This window comes from Pelophylax lessonae, assembly GCF_965119305.1.
Source record: "Pelophylax lessonae genome assembly, chromosome: 1".
Classification (NCBI taxonomy): Eukaryota; Metazoa; Chordata; class Amphibia; order Anura; family Ranidae; genus Pelophylax; species Pelophylax lessonae.
In genome coordinates this window covers 271229-296367 of record NC_138768.1, presented here as the reverse complement: position 1 = coordinate 296367, position 25139 = coordinate 271229, and the positions used below count along the sequence as shown (strand labels likewise).

Sequence of the window (25139 nt, the reverse complement as noted above, 5' to 3'; positions counted from 1 at the left end):
CATCCACAATACCATACTCTTCTGAAGACTCTGCCTTCTCATCCACATCTCCAGAAAACCCTCACATGTCCCACCACACATCACTCAATATATTCCACTCCATCCACAATACCATACTCTACTGAAGACTCTTCCTTCTCATCCACATCTCCAGAAACCCTCACATGTCCCACCTCACATCACTCAATGTATTCCTAGATCATTCACACTATGATTCTCTTCTGAAGAATCTTCCATCTCTTTCCATCCACATATCAGTCTGCAGATTCTTCCCAGTTCTTTGCCTTTCCCACAGCGTTCCACTATCACAATCCAGGCAATAATCAGAACTGACATTATGGATCTCACAGCTTGTGTATTATGGATCTCACAGCTTGTGTATTATGGATGTCACAGCTTGTGTATTATGGATCTCACACAGCTTGTTTATTATGGATGTCACAGCTTGTGTATTATGGATCTCACAGCTTGTGTATTATGGATCTCACAGCTTGTGTATTATGGATGTCACAGCTTGTGTATTATGGATGTCACAGCTTGTGTATTATGGATCTCACAGCTTGTGTATTATGGATGTCACAGCTTGTGTATTATGGATGTCACAGCTTGTGTATTATGGATGTCACAGCTTGTGTATTATGGATGTCACAGCTTGTGTATTATGGATCTCACACAGCTTGTGTATTATGGATCTCACACAGCTTGTGTATTATGGATGTCACAGCTTGTGTATTATGGATGTCACACAGCTTGTGTATTATGGATCTCACAGCTTGTGTATTATGGATGTCACAGCTTGTGTATTATGGATCTCACAGCTTGTGTATTATGGATCTCACAGCTTGTGTATTATGGATGTCACAGCTTGTGTATTATGGATCTCACACAGCTTGTGTATTATGGATCTCACAGCTTGTGTATTATGGATGTCACAGCTTGTGTATTATGGATCTCACACAGCTTGTGCATTATGGATCTCACAGCTTGTGTATTATAGATCTCACAGCTTGTGTATTATGGATCTCACAGCTTGTGTATTATGGATCTCACAGCTTGTGTATTATGGATGTCACAGCTTGTGTATTATGGATCTCACACAGTTTGTGTATTATGGATGTCACAGCTTGTGTATTATGGATCTCACAGCTTGTGTATTATGGATGTCACAGCTTGTGTATTATGGATGTCACAGCTTGTGCATTATGGATCTCACAGCTTGTGTATTATGGATGTCACAGCTTGTGTATTATGGATGTCACAGCTTGTGCATTATGGATCTCACAGCTTGTGTATTATGGATGTCACACAGCTTGTGTATTATGGATCTCACACAGCTTGTGCATTATGGATCTCACACAGCTTGTGTATTATGGATCTCACAGCTTGTGTATTATGGATGTCACAGCTTGTGTATTATGGATCTCACACAGTTTGTGTATTATGGATGTCACAGCTTGTGTATTATGGATGTCACACAGCTTGTGTATTATGGATCTCACAGCTTGTGTATTATGGATGTCACACAGCTTGTGTATTATGGATCTCACACAGTTTGTGTATTATGGATCTCACACAGCTTGTGCATTATGGATCTCACACAGCTTGTGCATTATGGATCTCACACAGCTTGTGTATTATGGATCTCACAGCTTGTGTATTATGGATGTCACAGCTTGTGTATTATGGATCTCACACAGTTTGTGTATTATGGATGTCACAGCTTGTGTATTATGGATGTCACACAGCTTGTGTATTATGGATCTCACAGCTTGTGTATTATGGATGTCACACAGCTTGTGTATTATGGATCTCACACAGCTTGTGTATTATGGATCTCACACAGCTTGTGTATTATGGATCTCACACAGCTTGTGCATTATGGATCTCACACAGCTTGTGTATTATGGATCTCACAGCTTGTGTATTATGGATGTCACAGCTTGTGTATTATGGATGTCACACAGCTTGTGTATTATGGATCTCACAGCTTGTGTATTATGGATGTCACAGCTTGTGTATTATGGATCTCACACAGTTTGTGTATTATGGATGTCACAGCTTGTGTATTATGGATGTCACAGCTTGTGTATTATGGATCTCACAGCTTGTGTATTATGGATGTCACAGCTTGTGCATTATGGATCTCACAGCTTGTGTATTATGGATCTCACACAGTTTGTGTATTATGGATGTCACAGCTTGTGTATTATGGATCTCACAGCTTGTGTATTATGGATGTCACAGCTTGTGTATTATGGATGTCACAGCTTGTGTATTATGGATCTCACAGCTTGTGTATTATGGATCTCACACAGCTTGTGTATTATGGATCTCACAGCTTGTGTATTATGGATGTCACAGCTTGTGTATTATGGATCTCACACAGCTTGTGCATTATGGATCTCACAGCTTGTGTATTATGGATGTCACAGCTTGTGTATTATGGATCTCACAGCTTGTGTATTATGGATCTCACAGCTTGTGTATTATGGATGTCACAGCTTGTGTATTATGGATCTCACAGCTTGTGTATTATGGATCTCACAGCTTGTGTATTATGGATCTCACACAGCTTGTGTATTATGGATGTCACAGCTTGTGTATTATGGATGTCACAGCTTGTGTATTATGGATGTCACAGCTTGTGCATTATGGATCTCACAGCTTGTGTATTATGGATCTCACAGCTTGTGTATTATGGATGTCACAGCTTGTGCATTATGGATCTCACAGCTTGTGTATTATGGATGTCACAGCTTGTGTATTATGGATCTCACAGCTTGTGTATTATGGATGTCACAGCTTGTGTATTATGGATCTCACACAGCTTGTTTATTATGGATGTCACAGCTTGTGTATTATGGATGTCACAGCTTGTGTATTATGGATGTCACAGCTTGTGTATTATGGATCTCACAGCTTGTGTATTATGGATGTCACAGCTTGTGTATTATGGATCTCACACAGTTTGTGTATTATGGATGTCACAGCTTGTGTATTATGGATGTCACAGCTTGTGTATTATGGATCTCACAGCTTGTGTATTATGGATGTCACACAGCTTGTGTATTATGGATCTCACACAGTTTGTGTATTATGGATGTCACAGCTTGTGTATTATGGATCTCACAGCTTGTGTATTATGGATCTCACAGCTTGTGTATTATGGATGTCACAGCTTGTGTATTATGGATGTCACAGCTTGTGTATTATGGATCTCACACAGCTTGTGCATTATGGATCTCACAGCTTGTGTATTATGGATCTCACAGCTTGTGCATTATGGATCTCACAGTTTAGTGATAATCTTATAGAGGAAAACAGGGGGTTACTGACCGTGTTCTCATACCCCATGTATGGAATGTTGCACTTGACGGAGGCGTCCTCGCTGTGCTTGCAGTCCTCCTGTGTGATGTTCTTATACTGGCAATCAAAGATGGAGTCTTCTGTGCCCATACATCGCACTTCGTTCATGTGGATCTGACCCATGCCTGTGACAGAAGTATGATTTGTCAATGGATTCTAGATAATGTCAGGCTTATTTGGGGGATATTAAATAAAAGAAATATGGAAATATGTCATATTCTGGTTTACATCGAAATGTTGAGCAGTGGCATCCATGTTGTAGAAGGTCACTAAAAGTTAAAACCTCCTTTTAGGCGAAATGTGTCCTTTCAGGAGATGTTTAAAAGTTTCAACAGACATGCTGTGTTGACCTAAGGTAATAAATAAATAGTCTGTTGACTTTCTTTAGACAAAGACTAGCTGACGATATACCAAGGTAATCTTGTTTGTGTGGGATCATGAAACAAGTCAGTATTTTCTGTGTTTTAGACCCATTTAAAAATAAGATTTACAGATGTGTTATAATCTTTTATATAACATAATATTAATAATGAAATATACATATAACTAACATACATAGATATGTAGAAAACCGTTATATATTATAATTGTTTCATATATTTTGCTAAATTCTAACTTTACTGATTTTGATGACTCATCACTACATGAAAAGAAAGAAAGACTTCATGTTAATCCTTGTAAGTGGTAAAGCATCATAAAACTTTTCTGGCCTTGCCAGGTGTTTAGTCTAGGAGGTCTAGATGGTAAGCTCTTTGTCAATATAAGGTGCAAAGTTTATTTGAAGATAAATAATGCTGCTATATTGCTATATACTGAAGCTCAGAGCAACACAATACTGCCATCTCTGGTGACTGTGACTGACTGCTACTAGTTGAAGTCTTAGGTTAAAAAGTAATTTTCAATATATATATATATATTATATTAATAATTATAGTATGTTATTACCAGATTCCATCCTTACCTAGATACATATGGAGTTATTAAATGGACATGTAATAGATGAGAGTATGGATAGATTTTATGTTGTTTTATGATATTCTTAAATGGAGAAATCATATGGTTTTAATATCCATATACTGGTTGACCAAGAGGTGTCACCCAATGACATCACCAGCTAATGGATAAGTTATCCCAACCAATGGGGATAATGTCACTCCTTCTGGGTTTAACTTATGGTAATTTTAATAGTCCTTTGTTCTATACCATATAAAAAGGAAAACTTAGATGAGAGAGGGACACATCACTACTGACAACATACATTACACATACAACATACACACTACTACATCCATTTATATACTCATCCAGACATACTCCATCTTGCTCCATCATGTATCTGAAACTTTGAGGGACGCCAAACGAAAATCCTCCCTACCTGGCCACCATCCTTGGAAGGCGGCCATCTTAAAGACTCTGGTAACGACTATTCTAAGATAGCAGCCATTTTAAATAAGGTAAATATTCCTTGCTAATTATTTGATTATTATTCAATATTTTTTATGTACTTCCTTAAATGTTTTACATTGCATATTTAAGGGTAATAAGATTACAATCCTAGCCGTATTAACCATATGTAGATTTTTCTCTAAGAGATGATTTTTGCTTTTTATACATTTTTATTAATATCAGATTTAGCGCATATTGGCGTATTAGTCTCACATTTTGCATAGCCTATTCTCGCTTCATCTGCAGTGGAGTGACCATCAGGCTGTGCATTGCGCAGACAATTGTGGTCTGATTATATAGAACATTCATTTATGGTTTATACTATACCTGGAGAAAATGTAATCTTGCTTTATTTTCACTTTCATTATTGAGCTACAAATCACATTGCATTCATTGTTTGAAGTTTGTATCGTTATGTAAAGTTATCTTTTTGTGTCATCTCAAGTCTGATCATTTATCGTGATTACATGTCTCGTGAATAAATATTTTATATATATTCCATACTGTAGACTGTTTTCACTAAGATTGGTATATACTTTTAAAAAGAAATTAATCAATAAAAAGAATTCGCTACATATTGATTTGTGGAAATAAGTTGAGATTCTCCTTTCGCACAGATCTTTGCTTATTGACATAAATAGACACTGTTATATTCAGAGCAGTATAAACATTCTGACATAATGGAGGCGGCCTAGCGAGATATTATTAATTTCGATCATAATGGAGGCGGCCCAGCGAGATATTATTAATTTCTGACAATAACACTCCTCATGATCTATCCATGAACTTCAGAAAGTGCATTGATGGCTCTTGAACTTCTCAAACTAACCAGATAATGGAAGAAACATTGTCAAAATATATTTAAATAATGTTAGATTACCAAAAACACAGCTGTGGATGTACAGTTTGATCAATGGCCCTCTCTATGGTTGGTCATACAGCTGTGTATTGTAGTACCTACATTCGGTAATGATGTCTAATTTCAGATCCTCTCGATCGCTCACCTTGCCCCATTCGTGCCCCTGTTAAAGCTTCCTTAGCACTTCCAAAGCCAAGCTGTCTACAAACCACACTGGCGGCTTGTAAGTCCCATCGGTCATCACACACTGTTCCCCATTCTCCCTTCCTTAAGACTTCCACTCGGCCTTCTCCTGGACGAGAGCCTCCCTTCAGCCGAATGATCTCCTGTAATGAAGAGGATGAATAAACATGGCCGGTACTCTTTACTGCATCGATTTATGAAAGCAGGCCCATTGGAGAAGATTCACTGACCTCACGTTGTTGCTGTGATACCTTCTTCTTCTTCATGGCTGCCTGGGCTGGGGCTCCATGACCCACAAAAGCTGGTCCAACTGTACAGCTTATCACAACCGGCGATCCATCCTGACAGCTGTCTGTACTGTTCACTTTGTAGAACTCGAAGGGACATAGAGAAAGATGCACTTCAGTGCCACCACATTTCACTGAGTGCAAGCGAAAAGATGGCTTCTGCCTCTCCAGATACAACCTATGTAAGAGAAGGAGAGCAGACAACTGACAACGTGCAAATGATGAGACAATCCGAATCCAGACACAGGCCGGAAAAAGATCCTACCCAATCAGCAATAGGACACCACTGACGGTAGAATGGCAGTTTTTTTCTTAAAAGAAACTGAAGTGACAACCACGGCAAGATACGAACGAGACAACCAAAGTTGCCATCCTGACACAGGGGACCAGGAGGGGCCCATACACTTCCTTCAAACACACAGATATGAGTAATACAAGGTACTGGCTGTGTACAACCTAGTGAGCAATCATACTGGAGGGCCATCCATGATGAAGGATGACATCCTTTGCAAGACTATGGTGAACTGGAAGACTCTGGTAGGACCATGTCTGAGGCGTGAGGGGACCATGTCTGAGGCGTGAGGGGACCATGTCTGAGGCGTGAGGGGACCATGTCTGAGGCGTGAGGGGACCATGTCTGAGGCGTGACTTCCACAAACATGGCAGTCACCAGTCCGGAAATGAAACTAAACTATGGACTCTTCAAGGGTTATGTCTGAGACCTGATCTCCACAAATATGGACTCCACCAGTCCTGAAATGAAATTGAACTACAGAATCATCGAGGGTCATGTTCAGATAACTGACTGGATAAATACGAACTTCATGAGCCCTGAAATGAAGCTGAACTACAAACGCATTGAGGGTCATTCCTGAGATCTGACTTCGACAAGTATGGACAACACCAGTCCTAGAATGAAAATGAACTGCTGACTTGTTGAGGGTCATATCTGAGATCTGACCTCTACAGGTACCGCCAACACCAGCCCTGGGGGCCCAATACACTGAAAACCGATAATCGGCCTGGAAAGGGGGCTTATTGTGATGAGATAAGAGATGTTATCAAGAAACCCTTCATCCAGAGGAATAACTAGGCCCTTCAGGGCCCCATGACAAGAAATCATGCAGGGCCCCCTTGACCCCCGGCCAGGGCCCTTCCCTCCAGGCCCCGGGCCCTTTTACTTTTGTTGCGAGACCCTTTATTACAGTCTGGCAGCGGGCCCCCTACCTGCCATCTTGGAGTCCCCCACAGTGGCAGAACACCAGGGCCCAGTCACAATTGGAACCTTTTTGACCCTGGTAGCCCTGCCACTGGTGTAAGTAGTTTTTTATTTTTATTATTTATTTATTTCTTTACAATTAATTTTTTTATTATTTTTAACAATTTTTTTAGGAGCCCTGTTGGGGGCTTTGGTGATATATCAGGGGTAAAACAGACCTCTGATGTTGAACCTTTAAAAGATGGCCCTCAGTCAGCATCTCTGCAACCTCAGCAGCACAGAATGAATGGCCAGGGAGAGCTCTGTACAGAGGCTTCCTCTTCATTCACAAACTCAGCTCACTATGCCTCAGTTTTGATTGGACAAAGTCAGTGATTAGTACTGATCAATGACTGTGTCCATTCAGAAAAGGAAGGGGTTGGTAAATGACATATTTACCGTCCTCTTCCCCGCTCTCCATCCTGACAAATCCCCCACAGCAGCTGGTGGGTGGGGAAGGGGGGAAGTCAGAACCGTTGTAGGGGGCGGATTGGGGGCAAGGGAGGTCTGGGGAGCGCTTAGGGGGCCTAGGGAGACCTGGATAGGAGGGGCGGCATATAGAGGAACCGACCGCTCCATTTTCCAGCATTGATCAAGTGAAAAAAACAGGCTGATTATACAGAAGTCAATGGAGAGATCAACTTGTGTACAACCAGTCTGCCCATAGATGGATGGAAGTTTGGCCGGTTTCTGCTGAATGACTTGAGATTTAATCCATGTGTACCTGGCTTAGGTCCTAAATCTACGGATGATTATAGAGCTACAATTCATGAATCCACCCCCAGATGTCCATTGAGGCCCCATAGAGGACAGTCCAAGTCCTGGAGGACGAGGAGGAAGCCATGTCAGCCTCACATATACTGGAATCAGCCAATAAGAAGGAGACGGGAACAATGGACAATCTTCTCTGCTCACACTACTCTTGCCGTGGTTGCAAGGAAGAGAAACTCTACATTGAGTTTTCATGGAAAGTTCCGGCTGCTGCAAACAAAGATTAAAACTTCATTTCAATAAAATTCATTTAGAAAATGCAGAAAATTGACATTAATCCTGCAATGAGAGAAAGATGGAGGCTGCTATTGTAGATCTTCTGGAAACGCCAACTGCCTGGCTCCATGCTGCTCCTCTGGCTTCACCAAGAACAAGTATGTAGGTGGGTAAAGTCCTGATTTGTGTTCTGGTTTTGAGTCTGGGAAGCCAGAGGATGGCAGCCGGTAACAAGCCTGTTCAGAAGAGGGTTTCCAATGTCAGCTGTCATGTTACCCTCAGGCCGGGTATACGTCATGCCAAACCTTTACATTCTTTGGTTTTGGATGGAGTTGGGAAGAATGGAACCCCTGTCCTATGTTAGGACCTCACTTCCTGTCTAGGTGACAACGCTTTCATCAGACAGGAAGTGTGGGAAATCTACAACTAGAGCACAGACAAACAAAAAAATCTGACAGGGGTTCTAACCCTCCTATAGAAAAGCATTTGTATTTTTGTCTGTGTTGATGTTGGAGAGTTTCCCTCACTTCCCCGTCTGGGAAATCAGTGTCATCAGGACTGGAAGTGAGTTCCCTCTGATGGAACCTCAGATGACAGAGGTTCTAATCCTTCCCGCCCCATCCTAAACTTAAAAAAAATGGTATTGGCTGGACAGGCACCTGCATGAAGGCATTTCTACCGTGATAATTAACCATCTGAATACCTAACCATCCACCTACAGGGTGACAGGGGTCACCAGATACGTACAGGACACCAACATGGGCAGCAGATGTCACATATTTACCAAATGGCAGCAAGAGGCCAAGCAACCAATATGGCAGCCACACATGGAGACACATAGAGAGCACACAAGTATACAGGTCAGCAGAGCACGTGACACCCCTGAAAATACCCCCCCCCCATCACATCCCTTCACCAACACCACAAGGCCAACAGATCACATGACACCCCAGAAAATACCCCCCCCCCCCATCACATTCCTTCACCAACACCACAAGGCCAACAGACAGCATGACACACCAGAAAATACCCCCCCCCCCCCCATCACATTCCTCCACCAACACCACAAGGCCAACAGACAGCATGACACCCCAGAAAATACCCCCCCCATCACATTCTTCCACCAACACCACGAGGCCAACAGATCACATGACACCCCAGAAAATACCCCCCCCCCCCATTACATTCCTCCACCAACACCACAAGGCCAACAGATCACATGACACCCCAGAAAATACCCCCCCCCCCCATTACATTCCTCCACCAACACCACAAGGCCAACAGATCACATGACACCCCAGAAAATAAAAAGCCCCCCCATCACATCCCTTCACCAACACCACAAGGCCAACAGATCACATAATACCCCAGAAAAAAAGCCCCCCAATCACATCCCACCACCAACATCAAAAGGCCAACAGACAGCATGACACCACAAAAACTGCCCAACCCCCACCACATCCCATCCACAAGATCACATGACACCCCAGAAGCTGCACAGCCCCCACCACAAAGCCAGGATACCACAAGACACCCTGGAAAATAAAAGGCCCCCAAGTCACAACCCACCAACACCACAAGGCCAATAGACCACATGACATCCCAGACACTGCAGAGCCCCCTAATCACATCCCACCCACAATGGCACAAGATCACATGTTACCCGAGAAACTGCACAGCACCCACCAGATAGCCAGCAGATCACATGACACCCCAGAAAATAAAAGGTCTCCCAATCACATCCCTCCAGCAACACCATGAGGCCAACAGACAACATGACATCACAGAGAAAGCCAGCCCACCACCATATTCCACCACCAATAGCACAAGGCAAGTAGACCACAACACCAGAGGAACCCCCCAGCCTCCCTCCTCGGACAACACATGATCAGCAAACCATAGCACTGTCCAGCCCCAGCTGCTTCCTGCCACCAACACAACATGGCGAAAAGACTACATGACGCCCTAGGAACACCTCCCCCCACCCCCAACCACATCCAATTACAGACACTACAAGGGCAGCAGACCATATTTGACCTCATAAACTGCAAAGCCCCCTCCCCCCCATTCATTCCCACCTCTGACACTACAAGGCAAGCAGACGGCATGACACCCAAGAAGCTGCAAAGCCCCCCTAACATTCTACCCCCAACACCACAAAGCAAGAACACCATATGACACCCAAGGAAGCACCCTGTCACCCTCGCCACCATGCCACAAAGCAAGCAAACCACATGACACCCCAGGAAGCACCCCAACCCTTGCCACTCCCCACCACCAACACCACAAAGCAAGCAGACCACAAAATACCCCAGGAACCACTTAGCCCCCCCATTTCCCCAGCAATAACACCACAAAGACAGTAGACAAAGACAACATGACACCCCAGGTACCGGCCAGCCTCCCGCCACATTCCACCACCATGACACAGAGGAACTGGCCCGTTACCTGTCGCCGTTCTTCAGTTCCTTCTTTCTGGGTTCTTGACTAGAAGAGGATCTGTTGGACAAATGGCATCAAATCACAATCCACCAAAGATATGACACAAGATCGCTGCTGGATTATTTGCTGAAAGATGGTGATCAGTTAGGATAAAGATTCAGGGAATGTCTCAGCCGATCCTAAATTCTACCTGAATTCTGTGGCTTGAGCCTTGTGTACACACAAGTTCCACATTCCCCGACTGTAGAAGTTCTCCTCATTGCTCATCCTTATATAGAACCTCACACCTGATTCCCTATTACTTGTACTGTCCCTGCTGGGGTTCACTAAGTCAACAACATGCCATTTACAGAGCCCCGAAAATGTCAGAGCCCCGAAAATGTCACAGAGCTCCCAAAGAAGTCACAGAGACTCCAAAGACATCACAGAGCCCCAAAAATGTCACAGAGCCCCAAAAATGTCACAGAGCCCCAAAGACCTCACAGAGCCCCAGGCTGTTTATTAGTCGATAATTTACAATGAGTCAGATCTGCTGTACAACATGTTCTCAGGGAAGCAGGCTTATCGCTTAGAGGGACTCTTCTAAAAATTACAGAATTGTGTGCTGAAATATGAAGGTGGCAAAGAAAAGCCCAGAGAAGATGTGTGAGAGTGGGGAGGTTGGTGGAGAGAGCGGAGAGAGTGGGGAGGTTGGTGGCGAGAGCGGAGAGAGTGGGGAGGTTGGTGGCGAGAGCAGAGAGAGTGGGGAGGTTGGTGGAGAGAGCGGAGAGATTGGGGAGGTTGGTGGCGAGAGCGGAGAGGTTGGTGCAGAGAGCGGAGAGAGTGGGGAGGTTGGTGGCGAGGGCGGAGAGAGTGGGGAGGTTGGTGGAGAGAGCAGAGAGAGTGGGGAGGTTGGTGGAGAGAGCGGTGAGATTGGGGAGGTTGGTGGAGAGAGCGGAGAGGTTGGTGCAGAGAGCGGAGAGAGTGGGGAGGTTGGTGGAGAGAACGGAGAGAGTGGGGAGGTTGGTGGAGAGAGCAGAGAGAGTGGGGAGGTTGGTGGAGAGAGCGGAGAGATTGGGGAGGTTGGTGGAGAGAGCGGAGAGGTTGGTGGAGAGAGCGGAGAGAGTGGGGAGGTTGGTGGAGAGAGCAGAGAGAGTGGGGAGGTTGGTGGAGAGAGCGGAGAGAGTGGGGAGGTTGGTGGCGACAGCGGAGAGAGTGGGGAGGTTGGTGGAGAGAGCAGAGAGATTAGGGAGGTTGGTGGAGAGAGCGGAGAGGTTGGTGGAGAGAGCGGAGAGAGTGGGGAGGTTGGTGGAGAGAGCGGAGAGAGTGGGGAGGTTGGTGGAGAGAGCGGAGAGAGTGGGGAGGTTGGTGGAGAGCGCGGAGAGAGTGGGGAGGTTGGTGGAGAGAGCAGAGAGAGTGGGGAGGTTGGTGGAGAGAGCGGAGAGAGTGGGGAGGTTGGTGGAGAGAGCAGAGAGAGTGGGGAGGTTGGTGGAGAGCGCGGAGAGAGTGGGGAGGTTGGTGGAGAGAGCAGAGAGAGTGGGGAGGTTGGTAGAGAGAGTGGAGAGAGTGGGGAGGTTGGTGGAGAGAGCGGAGAGGTTGGTGGCAAGAGCAGAGAGTGTGGGGAGGTTGGTGGAGAGCGGAGAGGTTGGCGGAGAGAGCGGAGAGGTTGGCGGAGAGAGCGGAGAGGTCGGCGGAGAGAGCGGAGAGGTCGGCGGAGAGAGCGGAGAGGTCGGCGGAGAGAGCGGAGAGGTTGGCGGAGAGAGCGGAGAGGTCGGCGGAGAGAGCGGAGAGGTTGGCGGAGAGAGCGGAGAGGTTGGCAGAGAGAGCGGAGAGGTTGGCAGAGAGAGCGGAGAGGTTGGCAGAGAGAGCGGAGAGGTTGGCAGAGAGAGCGGAGAGGTTGGCAGAGAGAGCGGAGAGGTTGGCGGAGAGAGCGGAGAGGTTGGCAGAGAGAGCGGAGAGGTTGGCGGAGAGAGCGGAGAGGTTGGCGGAGAGAGCGGAGAGGTTGGCGGAGAGAGCGGAGAGGTTGGTGGAGAGAGCGGAGAGGTTGATGGAGAGAACAGAGAGGTTAGTGGAGTGTCTGAAGTTCTGGACTATAAAATCATATCAAGACCACATAGTTACCAGTGAAGTGTTCATTACCCAAGAGGCCAATAGAGACAGGCCTATGGGTCTAGTGCTCATAAGATAGTCAACCAATCAGCAACTGAGGACAGGACTGTAGGTCTAGTTTTCAAAAGATTGTTAACTAATGGGCAAATGAGGACAAGTCTGCAAATCTAGAGTTCGTAAGATAGTCAACCAATGAGCAAATGTCAGGCATGCAGGTCTAGTGTTCATTAAAATATCAACTAATTGGCAAATAAGGACGGCCCCCTGGTAAAGTGTAGATCCAATATTCATAAGATAGTCAACCAATGGGTAAATGAGGCGAGGTCTGTGGGTGGTGTATTTAGAGAATAGCCAACCAGTAAACAAATATGGAAAGCCCTTAAGCCTTACATCCATAAGAAAGCCAAAAAATAGACAACAAAGACAGTCTAGTGTTCATAAGATAGACAACCAATGGGCAAAGGAGGACATGTCTGCAGGTCTAGTGTTTATAAGATACCCAATGAGCAAATGAGGACAGGTCTGTGGGTTATCTATTTATGATAACCCACCAATGGGAAATGAGGAGAGGCCTGTAGGTCTAATGTCCATAGGATAGTCACCAATGGGTAAATGAGGAGAGGCGTGTTGGTCTAATAAGACAGTCACCATTGGGTAGGAGATATAGAAGGACACCTCCATGTATATTGAATGAGCAGAAATAAGGAGACCAGCCTGATGATAGAGATACAAAGGCACACCATAGAGCAGGTGAGGACACAGACAGACAGACAGACAGACAGCAGAGATGAATAGTAAGTGACTGAAGGTTGCACAAAGCCAGCATAGCCATTAATGATAGAATGAATCAGGAAATAAATGGGTAGAATAAGAAGTTTATTCTCTGTTCCTCCAGGGGGGGGAGGAAGTCCTGGGAATAAACTCTCCCAGATACCTGGGGTTGGAAGCCACCACCTTGGAGACCCTTCTAGAACCGGTTTGTTTCTTCACGCGTCTGCAAAAGAATAAGGTTGAGATTAGAGAGAAGGACACCGGAAAACACAGAGGAGGGCACTGAGATCATCACTGACTGAGAGGGAAAGGTTTTACATGAATTGGTCAGGATTGGAATATTCTGCCTTGAGATATGGACTCCATATGTGTTCCTTCTATTCACAGGGGTAGAAAATACCCCAAATCTCTATCCATATACCTAACGGATGGGACCTCCAGAATAGCCTCAATCCTTCTGTGAATGCTGCTGTGTGAGTCTAGAACTGTGTGCTGCAGGAGCCTAGCGCTGTGTGCTGTGTGAGCCTAGCGCTGTGTGAGCCTAGAACCGTGTACTGTGGGAGCCTAGAACCATGTACTGTGGGAGCCTAGAACCGTGTGCTGTTGGAGCCTAGAACCGTGTGCTGTGTGAGCCTAGAACCGTGTGCTGTGGGAGCCTAGAACTGTGTGCTGTGGGAGCCTAGAACTGTGTGCTGTGGGAGCCTAGAAACATGTGCTGTGGGAGCCTAGAAACGTGTGCTGTGGGAGCCTAGAACCGTGTGCTGTGGGAGCTTAGAAATGTGTGCTGTGGAAGTCTAGAACTGTGTGCTGTGGGAGCCTAGAACTGTGTGCTGTGGGAGCCTAGAACTGTGTGCTGTGGGAGCCTAGAAACATGTGCTGTGGGAGCCTAGAAACATGTGCTGTGGGAGCCTAGAAACGTGTGCTGTGGGAGCCTAGAAACGTGTGCTGTGGAAGCTTAGAAATGTGTGCTGTGGAAGCCTAGAACTGTGTGCTGTAGAAGCTTAGAACCATGTGTTGTGGGAGCCTAGAACTGTGTGCTGTGGAAGCATAGAATCGTGTGTTGTGGGAGCCTAGAACAATGTGCTGTGGGATTCTGCACTTCCATTTCCCAGAGGGATGAAGGAGGAGAAGGTTCTCCTGGGACTGGGAGGTCCACAGCTTCCCATAGAGTTTCAGTGGTGGAGGTGTTTGATAATTAGTAGATGGCGGTTTTACCTCACCAATGCTGGGATTTGTAACCTGAGAAGAGCGGCTGCAATCGCTCAATTTATTCTCCCTGGAGAAGAGACGTCTGAGGGGGGACATGATAGCAATTTATAAATATCTTAATGGGGATCTCCGCTTAGAAAAAAAGCTGTTCATTCGGAGGGATTGCATGAGGACTCGAGGACATACAATGCGATTAGAGGAGAAGCGTTTTAACCTCAGGCAACGAGGGGGGTTCTTTACTGATAGGGCTACAAGATTGTGGAATTCTCTACCACAAGAGGTGGTTTCTGCGGGAAGTATGGTGACTTTCAAAAGACTCTTAGATGTACATCTCAAGGATCAGGACATTCAGGGCTATGTGAGATGATTACAGCCACACACACCTACACAGGGGGAACTGGATGGACTATTGTCTTTATTCAACCTCACCTACTATGTAACTATGTAACTATGTCACTATGTAAGAAATCAGTGGACACCCCTATGGGCTGGATGGACACCTCTATGGGCTGGATGGACACCTCTATGGGCTGGATGGACACCTCTATGGGCTGGATGGACACCTCTATGAGCTGGATGGACATCCCATTACAACACCATGGACATTATGGAGTTTTCACCCTGGCCACATGGCTATTAATATGGAGGCCCCCCCCCCCCCGCCCCACCATAACCACTAATAAGGAGTTGTCTCCCTTTGTGGCTATAACATCCTCCACTCTTCTGGGAAGGCTTTCCACAAGATTTTGGAGGGTGTCTGTGGGGATTTGTCCCATTTGTGAAGCTAGGTACTGATGCTGGTTAAGAAGACCCGGATCACATGTTGGACTTCTGTGACAACATGGCTGACAATCGGCATTCCAATTTATCCCAAAGGTGATCAGTAGTGATGAGGTCAGGGCACACTCAAGTTCCTCCACACCTAACTGGTCACACCACCATGTCTATATGGAGCTGGCTTTGTACACGGGGGGGGGGGGGGGGGGGTGTCGCAGTCATGGTGGAACAGAAGAAAAGGGTCTTCACCAAACTGCTACCACAAGGTTGGAAGAGCACAGTTGTCTACAATGTCTTTGTATGATGGTATATCATATGGTGTATCAGTTTGGATAGGAATGACCCTTTCTTGGATTTTTTTGAAGCACGCTTTACATGCTCAGTTACCATCTGAAAGAGTGTATCAATGTGCCTTAATCAAATATTACATTTTATGATACCAGAGAAAATTCATTTTAGCTAGTACCCACTTTCCAATGGAATGTGGTCCCTTGCAATTACATATTAAACACATCTCATTCATCCTAGACACTTAACAGTTAGGCTCCGCATACAGATTACAGACACATTGATAAGTGTTTACATATTAAACACCTTTCATTCATTCATCCTGGACACTTAGCTTTTGCATATGGATTACAGACACAACCTGAACACATTGACAATTGTTTACATAGTAACACATCAGACAGCTGAACAGAGACGGAGCGGCTTTTCCACGAACACAATTTCAGACACGAGACACCCCACATTTACAGAAATGTATAGGGAAAACAAAAGCCTTTTCATGTATTGTTTAGTAGAGATATATTCTATTGTTAAACTGACCCATGAATTGTACACTAGTTTAAACTGGTTTTTGCCGCTCAAATGTCCCATAAATATGGGAGCCGAACATGAAATAAATTAGATGTATCTGCATTAAGCTTAAGTTGCTATGTGTCTTTGCATCTCCTGGCCAGAGAGGGAACATTCACTACACAGGGGGAGTTAGGACTGAAGGGTCGTAAATCATCTTGCAACTGCCTCCTGACGTAAATGAGCTAACAGTTTGGTGTCAGAAGTCTGGATCTGCCACACACAGTATTGGGTGAGTAATTCTATTTTTTATTATTACTATTGCCACCTTATACTGTCAGAGCGGATTAACGGTACCCGGTTAGCGCTATTGTAGCGCCTCCCAGGAATCTGATATTCCTAAAGAAAATAAGGGGTCTGATGCCCCAGGGTCTGATGCCCAGTTACAAAGCAGTACTGTGTGTGATAGTGAATTTTCCCTCTAAACATTGTATATTACTGTATAGACACTTAAGTGTATTTTTAGTCGTTATATATGATTGCATGCCATTGTATAGATGTATATGGAGATTGTATGTGATATTAAGCTGAGCTTGAAGGTATAAACTTGCCCACTGAGGATAGTTAAAAAAAACAAACCATAAATTGGGTGTATATAAATCCGATTAGAAAGACGCAGGAAACCACATAAGCTGGAAAACTAGGTTTGCCAGTAAAGTCTAAAAAACTGACATCAACATCCCTAGATAAACCTTCAAACTCAGCTAATCTCACTTCATATTCTGAGCTTAGAATAATGGGCAATTCTCAAGGTATGGAGAAACCCAAGGGAAAAATTAAATTTAAGGTTAGAACTGAAAGTCAGGTTATAAGAAAATTGTATGAAAATTGTATCGTGTATGGGCAACCTTAGTCGTGTGTAAGATCCATGGATTATTATGTTGTGTTAGTTTTAATAATGTTCCTAAAAGTGCTGTATCAGCAAAACATTTGATAACACTGAATGAATACTGGTTGCATAATGATTTGTTTTGTGTTTATTACTTATGTTTTAAAGTGATGTGACTTTGCCACAAGTACAACAAAAGGTAACAAATCCGTGCTATGCTGGTCATGGCAGCTTTTAGAAGCAAGAAAATATATTTGGTGTGTAAAGTGTGACCTAAAGGACTAAAATTGTATTCCTATTCTTAAAATCGTGAGCAATTTGAACTTTATCATTGAGGTAACTATTTACTTTTGGAAACAAAAAATTTGGTGCTTTTTCAGACCACCATTGGCCCCCCTTCCTGCTTTGACACAGGTAATTGCAAGGCTTGGGAGTGTAAACAGCTGTATTGTCATGCCAATTGACTGAGCCGAGTAAATTTTAAGAGGAAAGTACAAAAGAATCTGTTAATTGTATATGCAGATGTGTATTAACTATCAGTTTTTGCTTTTGTAGAAAAAACTGTTTTTGAAGAATGTTCCAAATGGGTGAAAAATGGTGACATATAATTTCTTGTAGCCAAATGGGAAATTACTAATGTTTATTTTTGAGCTGCTCATTTTTTAACCATGGTGAACAATAATAATTTTTTCTTTAAATTTATGGTATACCATAACAAAAAAAAAATAGAAATCCACGTGGTAATAATTAATTTGACGTCAACAAATTTTGGTATTAGAGAAGTGCACTGTTAGGAAGGAAAATGTTTGACATGCTTACTGTATGCTAAATTCCTCTAACCGTTGGTTTATTTTTAGGAGGAAAGTATAATGTTTTGTTACTAAATTTTTTCTTGATGCTCATTTCTCAGATAAATTCTATACCCTGGTTTTATTGATTTAAGACTTTCAGAACGAAGGACAATCACAGACTTCAAAGACAACTCACCAATGGGAGTATTGTTTCCAAATGTTTTTTTCTGGTTTATTAGACTGTTTTTATGGGTGTTAGAAAGTTCTTATTTATTGGGTGTCAGATATTTGATGTGTTCTAATTTGACATATATGAGCTGTGGCATTAATGAGTTTCTTTGCCTTAGATAATTAAGCATCTCCTGTCTTATAAAGTTTTGTATTATATTGTGAGATGGAAGAATAGGATGGAATTGGATAAATTGTAGCTCTATTATTACACCTATAGTGTGCTAAGAATTATAACGAATATATGTCAGTGTTACTACAAAGTGTTAGAATTACTTTGGTATTGCTAAGATTTAAACATTAAGACAAGGTAACCTCCTGTTGTTAATTCAATTAGCCGCATGGCCAGCCAAGCCATCTCTTTTCATTCTAAGGTGACTCATTTCCCCAGGCTTTGCATATTAATGTTCCTTGAAGTCAAGCCTTGTGTCTCCAAGGCTATTTCAAACCTGTTTGGTTTCAATTTCCTGTTTGGTGTCACTGGGCAACTTTACCATCCCTTATAAATTTATGTTTGCATGGGTACTCACTTCTAGTTGTTTTGTGTGTCTCTGTGTGTCCATGTACACAAGACAGCTTGAATTTTACTCCCTATTGTTTAGTGAGCACAGCATCTTAGCCATGCAAGGGATTCTCAGTTGTCTATTGGCCTTTAGTTCTAAGTAGCTGCCTGCTTGGGTGAGTAAGAGGACTGCAAGTTAACCCATCTCCACCTTTGGAGAAGACAAGGCAGTTCATTAGACTTTGCACCTCAACCCTTCCAAGGGCCCTCACCATTGTTGCATGTGTGGACATATATAAAAAGAGCTGCGCTAAATGATATGGCTTGATAAGAAGTCAAGTAAGTGTAAGACTGTGAACCAATGTTAGCTCGTTCAATATATAGCAATCATAAAAGTTCATCAGACAATAATGAGCCAGATATAAATCATGTAAGTCAAAACAAGTAAGTCCATCAAACAAAAGAGTCCCAGCAGAGCATGGATGGGCAAGCAGAGAGTGTCCAATGTAGAAAAGGAATCCTTCACCACATCTATGTGTCTAAACCCACATTCCGTGCCACATGCAAAGGGCTCACACCAGGCTTACCAGAGCTCATTAAAATGTAGGCATATCACTATAATAGATCCACTCGAGAGACTGGCACCTCTTCTCAGCTGATCCCAAGTAATCTCCTTAGCGCAGCAGGAAAGAGCACTCTGTACCGATACCGCTGGAGATCATGTGCAAACACACCATACAGATCCTACCGACCTCTCACCGATCCACGGACCAAATGTAAAGGAAAGGGGAGCAACAATGGTGTAGTATGTATGGATAGTTTATTCGTAAAGGGTAAAAACACTTACATTCAAGTAGATTCAAAAGCGCTTGTCTAACAATGTGGTATACCGCTGCCGCCCAGCTTCCTGGTTCGTCGTGGTGATGTCAGCACGCCTTCCCTACGCGTTTCGTCACAATTGACGTCTTCCTGGGGGTCTGTGTGGACATGCTGTGTTCTCCCAAGATAGTGCCATTAGGTATCCTTCCTATCTTAAAATTACCAGCCTTCCTGTAAGCCCTGAACCCTAGTGCTGCAAGTGGTTCTTACTAGCATTTCTTTTTCTGCCTGCCTGTAAGACCAGAAGCCCAGTGCCGCACTATACTCCTGCCATTCTTGTAAATCTTGTATTCTGTGCTATCCAAGTTCTTGTCTCTGTACTCTATCTCCCTCTGAAATTTTGATAGGGAGACCCTTTCCCAACCCCATGAATATGGTGATATTTCGCTCTCGTTTCCTTTGCCAACAGGTGCACCGCCCCACCCATTCAAGCCTGGAGACAGAGTCCTGGTGAAGGCCCCCTCCATAAGCTGAAGTCACTAGACCCACCCTACGGACCTCCTGCGACAGTTCAAGCAGTGACCAGAACAGCGGTATTGACAGACGACTCCCCGGTTGGGATCCACGCATCGCGACTGAGGAAGCCCCACCTCTGGACCCCACAACTGCGGACCGGAGATTGTGATGAGCACCAGATGAATTCCAGTTGGATCCAGACAGACGCATTGGTACAATGCCAACGGACACCCCTACTCCGGGAAGACTTCCCATTCGTGCAGCAGTGGTACTCTTTGTAGCAAGCTCAACACTAGAAGCCACTGTCTGGTTACTTGCAACATGTGCTCACCACCCACCTCATTATGCCCTTCCTCACCCCAGGAAAGGAGAGAGACACGAGACATTCATGTCTCCACTTTACAGTTGAAGTCAAGCCTATTGGACACAAAGGACAACATATGGATGTTTATTGCTGCCAACATACTGAACTCTTCTGACTTTTGCCTTTCTGATCACTACAATTCCAATGATTTGCTCTCTACCTGCCTGCTAGCTGTTCCTACCCCAGTTAATGTTTTAAAAGTCTATTATAGTGGGATGTGGGCCGACTCAAGTATGGAAGACACTGATGTATACACTCATGCAAATCTATATGCTTATCGTAGTGACAGATCCTCATATTCACTCACAGAAACAATGGTAGAGGTAGATACAGGATATGTAACCTCCGCTGAGGTATGTTACAACATGACCTGCAATAGAAGCTATATCCCTATGTGCACACAACCAAGTCGCCAGCCTACATACACCTTAGAATATAATGTCACCTGTTTAGAATCTCGTCTGTTGCCAATAATAAGACGTGCACTCATACAATAATGCAACCCAGTTATGTCAAGAATGTCCAGCTCCCTAAGGGATGATTACTATCATGTGGGACTCATAGTTGGACATATATCCCAGGAAATATAACAGGGGGTCCATGCACTCTTTCACGGCTCTCAGTAATCCTACCCCAAAAAACATCAATTGCCAACTCACGGTCCCCTAGATCTTTGGGATACACTCTCCCAAGCAACTGTGACTCAGCAGTACATTTGCTCTCTGAAGCGGAATATATTTCTTTGGCCATATCCCTAGTTGGAGTCCCAGGCCTTGCTACAGAAAATCACAGACAACTGAGTAAGGTCGCCTGTACCCTTGCAAAAGGGCTCAACCACACATCTAGTGCTCTGGCTGAATTATTAATGGATCCAGGGCACTAGACAGGCAATATTACAAAATAGGCTGACCATTGATTATCTGTTGCTGAAGCACAACATGGGATGTGATTCTTTCGAGGGTATGTGTTGTTTCAATTTGAATGACCATTCAAAATCCATACAAAGTCATATCAAAACATTAAGTGAATTAGCAAAGGAAATTAAGGAAGATATCAGTAGCAATTGGTGGGACTGGTTTTTTGGGTGGTTGCCTGGAACTCCATTTATCCAAACGGATACTAATGACCTTAGTGGGGGTGATTGTGGTTATCATTATGTTATGCTGTTGTGCTCAGTGCATCCCTAATATCATATCTATGTGTAGGACATGTATACTTACAGCAAGAACACAGCAAACATACCCGGGGGGGGGGGGCACACAGTGCTATTCACAGACTCTAGGTGACCCCACCCTTATGAATAAGGTTGGGATCAAAGATTGGGTTGAAATAGTGTATCAATGTGCCTTAATCAAATATTAAATTTCATGATAGATACCAGAGAAAATTCATTTTAGCTAGTGCCCACTTTCCAATGGAATGTGGTCCCTTGCAATTACATATTAAACAAGTCTCATTCATCCTAGACACTTAACAGTTAGGCTCCGCATACAGATTACAGACACATTAATAAGTGTTCACATATTAAATACCCTTCATTCATTCATCCTGGACACTTAACTTTTGCATATGGATTACAGACACAACCTGAACACATTGATAATTGTTTACATAGTAACATCAGACAGCTGAACAGAGACGGAGCGGCTTTTCCACGAACGCAATTTCAGACACGAGACACCCCACATTTACAGAAATGTATAGGGAAAACAAAAGCCTTTTCATGTATTGTTTAGTAGAGATATATTCTATTGTTACACTGACCCATGAATTGTACACTAGTTTAAACTGTTTTTTTGCCGCTCAAATGTCCCGTAAATATGGGAGCCGAACATGAAATAACTTAGATGTATCTGCATTAAGCTTAAGTTGCTATGTGTCTTTGCATCACCTGGCCAGAGAGGGAATATTCATTACACAGGGGGAGTTAGGACTGAAGGGTCGTAAATCATCTTGCAACTGCCTCCTGACGTAAATGAGCTAACACCATCAATGGCAGAGTTTTTTGCTATGAGTCTGCAAGGACAGCACTGATTGGAATGAATTGGAACACAGATGGTAAGCCAGGTCTTCTCATCCAACAAGTTATTCAGTAGGAATAAGGTCAGTCATGCTGGAACAGAAAGGGACTTCACCAAACCGTAACCACAACAATTGTCTACAATGTCTGTATGCTGTATCCGTACCTTTCACTGGAGCTTAGTCACTTGGGGGGGCTCACATATTTTTACCCATATAGTATAAAGGCAGACATTGCAGTCAGAAAGCCACCATCCACCCGGCACAAAGTTAGAAGATTTGGAGGTTGTATTCTCTGGAAGCCGAGTATTCTATTTTCTCTGTGGGTTGAACTGGGTGGAATTTAGGTTTTTTCTCTAACTATCTGGAGAAATGTTGGTGCCAATGGAGACATCTTCCAGCATACACAGCCAGGAATACTTTATAAAATTGGAGTTCAGCCCCATGAGGATGTCAAAGAAAGTTTCACATTTCATCTTCCAAGAATTGTCTACAGTTTAAAAGTTCTTCTCCACACATTTATCTCATTTTATTATGAACACATTATGAAACTACTGTAATTTTCCATGCTGGCGGGAGCGAAGGAATTCGTGACTGGAGCAGTAGAATGGAATAAAATAAGATGATATGAGAATTGACTTTGGTTACTCCACCGAACGGCTGAATAGGAGGAGAAAGAGCATTTCCCATGAATTACAGATACAGACACAAACATCTCCCATCGTGGTTCCCGGTAACGTAGAGGAGGCCACCATGGAAAGAGTAGATGAGTATCACTAGGATACCAGGCTTTAGCTGCAGTTTGAACACCGGATTACAGTATTAGTGGTGTGAATGGGACCGGTATCAAAAGATGCGGATGATGGGTGAGCTGTAATGGTGTTACTGGTGGGAATCGGACCGGTATCAGACAATCTGGATGATAGGTGAGAAAGCCACCAAGGAGGCCCCAGGTTCAGACAGAAAGGATCGTCCATTGTGAAGGAGAATCATTTCCCTATGAGGAGGATTTTGGCTGGATGGTGATTTGCTCCGGATGTTGCAGATTTTCCATTCACATTCCGGGATTTTTGCCAATAAAAAAACTCTTCTATATCGTGTTCAGTCTTGTTATGTATCCTAATAACTGCATTTCCCCCTCTAGAGCACAATTCAAAATTACTCTTTAGTTGGTAGGTAGCTCCCGAGCATGACTGGTCACTCTCTGGACACACAATGTCACACGTGGGGGGTCACTCTCTGGACACACAATGTCACACGTGGGGGGTCACTCTCTGGACACACAATGTCACACGTGGGGGGTCACTCTCCGGCCACAATGTAACAGTAAACTGACAGACTGAATGCACTGAGTGATCTCTGCTCATCATAATGTAATAAATACATTTCATTCCTTGTTCATGAAATATTAGCTGATAGCATCCCTCCCAGCATGGAATAATACAGAACATGTGAGCGTGCCTCAATCTGCTCACATCTGCAAAACAAACTCTCCATAGGAACTCAGGAACAGCCGGGAGGTACAAAGTACCAGAGACCATCATATAATGTACAGAGATCCTCATATAATGTACAGAGATCCTCATATAAGGTACAGAGATCACCATACAGAGACCATCGTATAATGTACAGAGATCTTCATATAATGTACAGAGATCTTCATATAATGTACAGAGATCTTCATATAATATCCAGAGGTCGAAGCCTTTTAGACACCGGACCTCACTGGCAGCCAGGTATTGGGGTTGTGCAGGTAAAGTTTATGAAGTATTTCTATGAGAAGTCCAGTTGTGTGTTGGATACTCAGCAGTGTCTATACAATTCATGTTTTATTGGTCCTCCCTGTCAATCGCTGGGCTCATTTTCTGCCACTAATAATACAATGTGGCAGAAGCTATGGGGGTGCCCAACCTCCACCCAATCCAAAAGACAATTGTACTAATAAATTGGCACCATGATGGACACTATGGGGGGTATTAGTGAGTATTTCTCGGGGTAGAGATGCTGAGATGGACAGAAGAGCCGACAGGAGGTCAAGGTAGCTACAGATGGCCGTCTACTCCCCAATCACAGCTGGCACTGGACTCATTGACCATAAAACCTCTGCCTGACACAACCCCTATAAATGCTATTTATTAGCTAGGACTGTTATTTATTAACAGTCCTAGATATTAGGACTGTTAGTCCAGAATACTGGGAGTTTATTTAGTCTCTGTACCTAAATAAACTGCGCCATTACCTGCGGGCCGCACTCTTCACCTTGGTGGAACGTTTTGTGTTTGCCGATGTTTTTACTTCTCTGAAAAAATGGGATAATGGAAAACATGAAAGACACTGGAAGACACATTGGCCTTAAGCTTGTCATAGGTGTCCACTAGTCCTTTAAAGAACCCCCTCCCTGTCTACTCCAGATAAGACTCAGATGAGTCCCGGAGCTTGTGCAAGGTGTCCACTAGTATTTTAGAAAACTCCCTCCCCAGCCACCCCAGATAAGACTCCGATGATGTTCACATAAGGGTCTGGAGCTTCCGTTTGGTGTC

General features: G+C 43.9%; 1 protein-coding gene and 1 pseudogene across 7 annotated transcripts in view; one reads left to right on the top strand and one right to left on the bottom strand.

Annotated features, from left to right (window-relative positions):
• The window catches only part of LOXL3 (lysyl oxidase like 3), a 141017-nt gene that overhangs the window by 55881 nt on the left and 59997 nt on the right, over positions 1-25139 (bottom strand). For 3 of the 6 annotated variants that reach the window (XM_082268903.1, XM_082268902.1, XM_082268904.1), the window contains exons 6-11: positions 24839-24898; positions 13851-13910; positions 10835-10885; positions 6085-6319; positions 5817-5997; positions 3337-3491 (exon numbers count right to left, since the gene is read on the bottom strand). In XM_082268903.1, the coding sequence (XP_082125029.1) occupies positions 3337-3491; positions 5817-5997; positions 6085-6319; positions 10835-10885; positions 13851-13910; positions 24839-24898 (742 nt within the window). The remainder of the gene's footprint in view (positions 1-3336; positions 3492-5816; positions 5998-6084; positions 6320-10834; positions 10886-13850; positions 13911-24838; positions 24899-25139) is intronic. The other 3 variants (XM_082268905.1, XM_082268906.1, XM_082268907.1) reach the window with 3 other exon arrangements.
• LOC309554606 lies at positions 20434-21942 on the top strand (annotated as a pseudogene). The gene has a single exon. The product of its transcript is annotated as an uncharacterized misc_RNA (transcript).